The sequence below is a fragment of the Adiantum capillus-veneris genome, chromosome 7 (genome assembly GCF_014529385.1).
Source record: "Adiantum capillus-veneris isolate H3 chromosome 7, ASM1452938v2, whole genome shotgun sequence".
Lineage (NCBI taxonomy): Eukaryota > Viridiplantae > Streptophyta > Polypodiopsida > Polypodiales > Pteridaceae > Adiantum > Adiantum capillus-veneris.
In genome coordinates, this window is record NC_140937.1 from 24,711,030 (window position 1) to 24,720,045 (window position 9,016).

The 9,016-nt window shown below is 42.4% G+C and overlaps 1 protein-coding gene across 1 annotated transcript; it reads left to right on the forward strand.

Moving 5' to 3' along the window:
• The first annotated feature begins 5,972 nt into the window (after positions 1–5,972).
• LOC147453571 (uncharacterized) lies at positions 5,973–7,892 on the forward strand. Its single transcript, XM_086515731.1, has one exon. It carries the CDS (start codon positions 6,484–6,486, stop codon positions 7,126–7,128), a length of 645 nt encoding a protein of 214 aa, XP_086371857.1. The 5' UTR covers positions 5,973–6,483; the 3' UTR covers positions 7,129–7,892.
• The last annotated feature ends 1,124 nt before the right edge of the window (positions 7,893–9,016 follow it).

Sequence of the window (9,016 nt, forward strand, 5' to 3'; positions counted from 1 at the left end):
GAGCGCGAGTAGAGGCAGGGAGCTCGCACCACTTGGGGAGCGGTGGATGGGCATCATTTGAGGCCGATTTTGTAAGTGTTTTCACATTGCTCTTTATGTTCGATAGTTTAGGGTTTATGAGTTTTTTAGTTCTAACATAATGAAATCTTTGTATGTTTTGACAGTGGTCGATGACAGGACGTGATCCCACACCGTACGAGCGCGAGTACGCAGGCAGGAAGGGCTTAAACGCCCTGATGGACATTCTCAGTTCTCGCAGCGGCATGGTTAGTATTAGGGTTTACTCTTTTCTATTTTTTGTATTGTTTTATAAATGTCGCTATATGTTTATACTTACTGAAAGCTGTCTTATTGTCTTTTTTTGCAGAATCCGACAGATACGCCGCTTGGACGCGATGAGACGTCTGACTAAACGACGTCAGTTTAGCCGTAGCTAGATAGCATTAGTTTAGGGTTTCTCATAGCTTATGTATCATGAGACGGATTTTATACGTCTTTTTGAACCATGTATATTATTACATTTGTCACCGCAGTTCCTTTTGCCAATCAATTCTTTATGCCTATGATGTTGTACAATTGTCATTATTACATTTGCCAATCAATTCATTTTGCCTATGATGTGTACAATTGTCAATTTTGCAAACAATGCGTCTTGTGGGTGACTATTTTGGGTCTATTATCTACCCTTGCACTTTTTTTAAAAAGTGAATCAAGTACAATATGGTTGATGGGTGAATGCCCTGCCACCAAAAAAAAATTCTCTCGGGCGTCGCTATAAGCATCGCTATTTATGGCTCTGTAGCGTCGCTATGAGCGTCGCTATAGTCTTCTGTGTAAACGTCGCTATATGCGTCGCTATGGGCGTCGCTATATGCGTCGCTATGGGCGCCACTATATGCGTCGCTATGGGCGTCGCTATATGCGTCGCTATATAGCGACGCTTATAGCGACGCTTATAGCGACACATATAGCGACACATATAGCGACGCTCATAGCGACGCTCTCGTAGCGACGCTCGTAGCGACGGTTTTAGCGACGCCGGGGGTTATAAAAACCCAGTGTATTTCCGTCGCTAACAGCGTCACAAGAGCACACAACCTCTTGTAGTGTTTTGACCATTTGCTTCAGTTGATGTTAGCTTATTTTTCTTTGTTATTGCATATTTTGTTTGCAATTGCTGAGCATTGTGTGCATGCATCTAGGTAACCCTTGATCTTAAAAGATCCACTGTAATTTCTATTAGAATCTATCTCTTTGGAGGAGATTTTGGTGGTGAAATTTGTGTAGCCTTTTGAGCTTCAGCTTCCATTGATTTTGACCTATCTTTTCACCTGTTCAGGCAGCTTGAGGTTCTGCACCATCTTGAGATAATCTTTGACTTCAATCTTACCATCCGTAGGGGTTTGTACAAGATCATGAACTTGTCGATACTCATTTCCATATGCATCTCTACATGCATATGTGAGCTTGGTCCCATGAAATTGCTTGAACACTACAGGATTCATCGGTTTTTTACTTTGACTTTGTGGAAGTCATCTGAAATCTTTGTCCTTGATAATATTCATACTGGCACTTGTCAACAATTTATGATGGAATCTTGGTCAATTGGGAAGGGACAATCCTCTGGAAAATGTCCACCTTTTCTTCCACAATCTGAGCAATACACCACTACAGGTGGTGTTTAAATTGTTTCTTCCATCTCAAGCTCTTGTAGAGGAGTTTTTGCTTTTGTGTTGTCCAAGTTGTCAACATCTTCTTTTAGAACACTTAGCATTAGGTTGTACATTTCTCCATCTTGACCTTTATATTGCCTCTGACTTTGTTCTCCGATTAAACTTGCTCCGATTGACTGATATGTTGGATCTTCCACTTCTAGCTCTTGACTATAGATCCAACCACTATAATCCATGTATAATGATCCTAATTGCATATGCACCAATTGTATGGTATATTGGCTTGTGTAGATTTATAGATAACCACTTGGGTATATTTTCTGAACTTCTCTATTTTGAGCTTGCAATACCTGGCTCCACTGAAGTATGTAAACATCTGGAGTTTCCTGGAGACAAAGGACATAATACAATTGTCAAAAACAAATCTGGATTACTAGAGCTAAGTGACTCGTACAATGTTAGCGGATTGCCATAATTGGATGTCTATAGCATAGCTGTCTGGCACTAACATAATATGTCAATACTCAAGGAAGTGACTCTAATGGGACACGTAGACTCTTTGAGGTTGTTAGTCCTCAAGAAGTGAACCTAACAAGCAAACTCATCGACTCAACAAAAAACCCATCAGACAATGGTCGGAAAATTTTCCTATGCCCTTTCTCACCGCTCTAGGTCATCATGCCATTTTGTCGACTAAACGGACTCGGATTGTCATGAAACTTTAAGGAAAGCTTCACAAGGCCTAAAGGGACAAGTCTACAAACTGGTTGCATTCTAACAAGGTACATGGATTGCGATCCATCATGAACCAAGTCACAAAAAATGCAATAGAATGGTCTAGACACGTCACCCTAAGGTCTTATTTACACTCTCCTAAGTTCAAAACATTAAAAAAAAATGTGATTCGGGCACTCAAATTTGAAGATTAGGCTTGTAAACACTGTTGGACGCATTTTGAGAGCCCCGTTTTTCGTAAAAAATTGTGCATATGGGCTTGAGATATATTTTCATTAGAGGGATTGGACATATTCTTGTGGTTTTTTATGATTGCTTTTGTAAGCACATGTACATGCAGGGCAAGTCACTAGTATATCGCCAGCTTTTGGGCTACTGTAAGTGCCCGTGAGTGAATTTTTTTTTGAAGTGAGACTTGTATATAACTATAACTCATGTGAAAACTTAAAAAAGTTCAGCCAAAGTTCAAAAATTTGCAAGTTTTAGCTCGTTGTGCCTCCTTGATGGTTTCTGATGCAATTTTTGCCTCGCCTTGCCTACTCTATGTGTAGTCGTGTTGGGAAAGCTCTCTGCTTGCGTCAATTTTGCATGTAGCGGCGTGTAGATTCATTTTTTCCATCTTCAGCTTTCTCTCCAGTTAGTTTTCAAGCTTTCTCTCAAGTTTTAAAGTTCCCCAATTGGAGTTGTGCTCTTCAGGTTACGACTAGTTCTCTATAGGATTATGGTTATGGTAGCCCAGTGGCAAATTGTGTGCAGGCAGATTCGGAGGGCATGTATCTATGAATTTTGGAATTGATGTTGAAGTTGTGGGTTTGTGATGTTTGATTGTGAAAGGGGAACCTTTGTCCTCATATGCATTGGTTGGCTTGTGCTATAAATCCGTGCTTTGATAGGGTTTTGCTCCTAAGTGACAGTCTCTTGGGTGGGCAACGGCTTGTAAATTCCCAAGGGGACTACTCTTGTTGGATTAGTGGTGTTTCAAAGAATTTTTCCAAATATTTTGGTGTTCTTGTATGCTCTAACAATGCTCTTGGGTGACATTTCTATAGAGGTGTTCCAATTTGCTTGTTTCCCCAACAACGCATAGTCATGAACCACAACAAAACTAACAATGCTTACACTTAATTGAAAAAGCATGCAAAAGGACACAATGCAAGTTTTAAAATTGAAATTCGATTACCCAATCACTAGCTATGCTGATTACAAATCTAAGCTGAGAAGCCGCTTGAGCGCACATACATCAAAGTTCTTTTCTCTTCAAAAAAAGGGCTTTCTAAATGGACAGTGGCCCGACTCCCATGGTCCTCTACACATATCATGAAATAATTACAATTCAAGAAAAAAAATTCTACTCTAGAATCAGGATTTACACACATTGTAGCTACACTAGCTCAAAAAAATAACATAGTAAAAATGTGGTGTCTGGTAACGTTTTCAATTAGGTGGATGTCCGTGTACTAAATTTGACAATCTCTTGTTGGATTGGTCCTTGTTTTTAAATTGTCTTGTATGCCATTCTTTGTCTTGTATGCCATTTGCCTTGGAAGTTAGGAGTTGCTCTTCAAGCAGGGTTGAGACTTGCAGCTGCTGCTCTAAATCTTTGATGATTGATGTGGGTAACCCTTGTTTTATTGATGATGTAGAAGAAATAATTACAAGAGGATGGTGATGATTGTTTCTAGATTAAGGTCTAAAACTTTATAAATACCGGTAAACAAGTTGGGTGACTATTGTGAAGGGGAATTCCAAACTTGCTATTCAAAACTCAAGCACAGAGTCTGATCTGTGAGTTTTTTATTTGGTTGTTGAGTCGATGCATTTTTTTGTTAGGTTCACTTCTTGAGGATTGACACCCTCAAAGAGTCCTTGTGCCCCATCCCAGTCACTTCCCTGAGTATTGGCATGAGTATGTTAGTGCCAAAAATCTATGCTATAGACGTTTGTCGCGGTGACTCGCTAACATATCTCATAATATAAAGGGCATGGATATAGGTTTTGTTATGATGGTATTTATTCAAACAATTACACTTAGGTGTGTATTATTCTTGGAGTAAGTATGCCAATTACGGTTGCTCACCGCTTGCATAATTTTTTGTATTATTGCTCATACCCCCAAGGAGTGATGAAGGTTGTTTTCAATTGGTGCTCTAATGAAATCCTTATCTGAAATTAGCATGAGTAGCCATCACACGTAATGTAGTTCTCATAATCATCTATCTCATTTAGTATGTCATCTTGAAATGAACGAGGGAAGTGATCTCGCTTGGTTGCCTCTTTGAGTGGTCTATAGTCAACACATACTCTCCACTTACCATTCTTCTTGGAAGTGATAATCATCTAAGAGACCCACTATGAATTCTCCACCAAATAGAAAACCCTATAGCTAGAAGATTTCTCATCTTTGAGTAGATCCTTCTCCTTGATGACTCCTAGCCTTTATCGCTTTTGTGCTTTAGGTGTGGTCTCAGGCTCTATCTCAATCTTGTGTTGAATAGAATCTACTCCATGTACATATGTGTAGTCTTTAGCAAATTAAAAAGCATACAAAAATTCTCTAGCACACATTTAAATTCCTCTCTTTCTTCCTTGTAAGTGCTTTTGAAATCATACCTATAGCATCCCTTCATCTTGCACACTTTGGTTCCCTTGGGGGCCTACCTCCTGCAAGCCTTAACAAGAAGTTTCTTGGTTGTTTGGCCTAAACCTTACCCCCATGACTTCAATGGAAGACTTCTCTTCAATAATGCTACTGCTATTTTCTTCTTCTAAGGTGCTATCAATCTAGTTTTTCTCTATCTCACTTTGAGATGATTCTTCATGGAGCTCCTCTTTACATTGCTCCTTCATGTCAAAGACAACCTTCTTATAATTTTCATTCTTGCAAATCAACTTTCCACTTTTCCAATCCTACAAAGCTTGCATTTTCATTGGCCATGGTCTTTCTAGGATAAATGGATATCCATTTTTCTTGGTAGAAACAACATAGAAATCAACCAGCTTCTTACTGTCAAAAGCCTCCACAAAAATATTTTTACAAATCCCTAGGAGCCTAGCTTTGCTATTGTTTGCAATTTTATTTTATTTTAGGTGTCTCATGGATATGCATGCCGAGTCTTTGCATGAGGCTCTCTATCATGATGTAAATTTGTGCACCCCCATCTATTAGACCCTTCCTAACTAGATGTAACAATCTAGCATAGGTGTAATGTCCTCATTCATTCAGCTTGTGCAATCTTTAGAATAGTCACATTCTCTTTTACTCTTCTCCTATTGATAATTGCCTTTGATAAATCCCTTCTAACTTGTGGACACAGTGCAAAAAACCGAGGCCACAGAATGTCAAGACACTTATCTCTCATATCTTCCATAAGGTTGTATGGATCCATACTATTGATGGATATTTTTCTAGGCCTGGCCAGACAAGAAAAACCAAGCAAGGATAAGCACCCCATGCCTTTATATAGGAACCTCCCAGCCTCCCTCCCTCCCTCCCTACATCTCTCACTAGCAAAAAGCACCAATGAGTGTTGGCACTTGGTTTTTTTTTTTTAAGCTCCTTTCATGACTCTCTCTTGCACATATGATGAAGTAAAACTCTCCCTATCTCTCTCTTGAGCGCTAGTGCTTGGTTTTTTTTTTTTAAGATCCTCTCCCTATCTTCCTCTCTTAGGGTGCGCACATGCACCATCTGTAGCAGGTTGGCTGGTGAAGATTCCCATGTGTCCCACCAATTATTTGGACAGTAGCATATCACTTCCCTGCCGCTTTCATAAAAAAGTGCATCCTCTCCCCTAGGCGTTTGCAATGTTTGCCAAGCATTGTGGGAATATTAATCCACATCATCACCTACTCAGCACCCTAGTAGTCACAAGGGCCCGCATCCCAAGATATCACGCGGCCTCTTAACTCCCTTGTAACTTCCATGCATTTGTGTATATAACGACAATCTTGGATTGAATACAATATCACATTGTCTCACGGCTTCTTGCCTCCTTGTGTCTGTCTTAACAGCCTTTCTCTCTCTCGCTATCGCCCTCTCTCTCACTTCTCTCTCTTAGGCCACTTCCTTCTCTACATGGTATCAAAGCCTTGCGAGCCTCATCGCATTGAACATTGCCTTCTTGTTTCTTGTCCAGCCTCTGCGTGTTCTCTCTCTCTCTCGCATTCACTTCTCTCTCTTAGGCCACTACCTTCTCACATGGTATCAGAGCAGCAGGCCATCTTGGCTGCCCAGTGCGAAACCCCACCATGTAGCCTCATGTGCATTCCTTGCTATGGCAAACAGCCTCCTTGTTGGTTCCCCTGCGGTAGGCTCGCCATGCCTCCTACACCAAGCTGTCTTCAGGAACGAATGAGCTTCCCTTACCTAGCTCGAGATTTCTTCAAGCCTTTCCTCGTGGACACTACTCACGACCCCAAGTCAGCAGACATCGACGCTGTTGCAAACTCTCTAGACAGGCAAGTCACAAACTCAGCAGCCACCCATCCTGCTGACTTCCACCTGGCTGTAGACGGAGGTGGAGGTGCCCTCGCACCAGTGAATGACGTCCGTGAAACCCAATATGTCATTGCCAACACTGCTACAGAAAATGCAGCTCCTGGAGAAGAAGACGATGCTCAAACTCCTGGTGCAGAGGACATTGAAACTCCTATCATAGATGTCACCTACTCCAAACTGCATCCCTATTTGCAGATAATGCTACTACTGCAACTCTTATAACAACCTCTCTCTCTCTCTCTCTCTCTCTCTCTCTCTCTCTCTCTCTCTCTCACACACACACACACACACACACACTTCTATTTCTTAGGCCACTGCCTTCTCTACAAGCGGTGGCCAGCTAAAGTTAGTAAGAGTATATGTGCGTGGCCGTGACGTCCATGCACCTGCCTCGACTCCACCATTTAATTTGCAAGCAGTCTATTTAACCAGCTGCAGCACCGTTGTCTGCTGCAATAGAGGCCGGCATGCAGCGACCTGCACTGAGGAGCATAATCCTCCTAGACAACAGTCATTAAGGATTACAGCTGTGCCATTCTACAATGCCCGCATGCAACTCCTCCTGCATCCGACACTAAATTCCTTTGTTGGAAACTACAGCTGTGCTATACATCAGTTGTTCACTCGCAGTGTCTGGAGCAAGCTGCACTATCACCTGTTCACTTGCGCTGTTGACTGCTGCACAGCTCGCATAATCGAGAGCTGGCTGCTTGTGCCTGCAGGTCGGTGGGAGACTGGTAGAGCACTCACCGACGTGCATGTGCGCTGACTTGGTTGGCTGCCGGTGCGAGACCGGTAGAGCACACCGTAGCAGCATGGGCGTGACAACGGGTAGTCCGGCTGATGAGAGACTAGCTTGGAGCTACTGGTGGGCAAAGCGCATGTGCGCCGTCTATCTCACATTGAGCGCTAGTGCCAGCCTTGATTTGAAAAAGCTTGGGCAAGAACAAAAGAAGAAGCATATGAAGAAAGTTGATTCTCTTACTCGCTATCTGTTTCCCATTCTTCCTCTCTCTATCTCTCTCCCCTGGGCAATCTTACTCTGAGCGCTAGCGCTTGCCTTGCACAACTATGAGTTTCGCATACTTCGCTAGCTACCGACTGCATGGAGAAAAAACAGAAGTCGAAAGGGGAAGGGGGTTGAAGGCGGAATTAACAGTGCATGGGGGTAGGCTCCAAGATGGAAATAGAGGGTGGTAGGCTACCGAGAAAGAGTGTCGCATGCTCTGTACTGGGGGTGGAGAGCTGCACGCCATATATATAGAGGGGCCGTGAGCAGCAAGTGGAGAAGCTTGAGAGCAAGGCCACTCGGGGCTAATGATCGGAGGTCGGCCATGAGCAGGCCAGGGGGAGAAAGGCGCAGCATCCAAACGAAAAAACGCTTAAGGGTGAAGGAGATAAGGCATGTGCTACTGCAAGTTCCAAGGAATAGTCCAAAAGCAGGAAAAAAAAACGCTAATGCATTAAGGCTCTTTCGTTTGCAACACTAAGTTGAGAGAGAGAGAGAGAAATGGCCACAGCTTGGAGCAACATTATTAATAAGAAGTAATTAGGTCTATATCGCAATCTCTCCCTCTCTTGAAAGTGAGCGCTCACTTCCTCCAAATGCAAGTGAATATATAGAGTGGGATGGAGGGAGGGTGAGAAAGAGTGAGAGATTGACATAACTAATGACATGCATTATTAATAAGCTCGTTCATTGACATAGCTAATGATCTTTGGAGAGAGAAAGGATTAGGAAGAAGAGATAAAGTTAGAGAGAGAAAAATGAAGGAGATAGAAAGAGATAGAGAGAGATGATGGGAAAATATGGTGATAGAGATAGAGAGAGATACAAGAGCAGAAAAGAGAGGCATTGATAGGGATATAGAGAGAGAAAAGAGGGACGGAGAATGAGAGTGAGAGAACAATGAGATAGAAAAGCAAGGAAAAGAGGGAGATAGAAAAACATGGGAGGGAGAGAGAGAGAGAGAGGGGGGGGGGGGGGGGGAAAGGAGAGAGATAGAGAAATTGATAAAGAGGGAGGTATAGAGTAGAGAGAGAGAGAGAGAGAGAGAGAAGAGGTATAGAATGTGATGGAGACAGAGGGAAAGAAGAAAATAAGGAGATA

What these genes read in the sequence shown, in the direction of transcription:
- LOC147453571 (XM_086515731.1), top strand. Translation starts at nt 6,484, where the DNA reads ATGGTATCAAAGCCTTGCGAGCCTCATCGCATTGAACATTGCCTTCTT.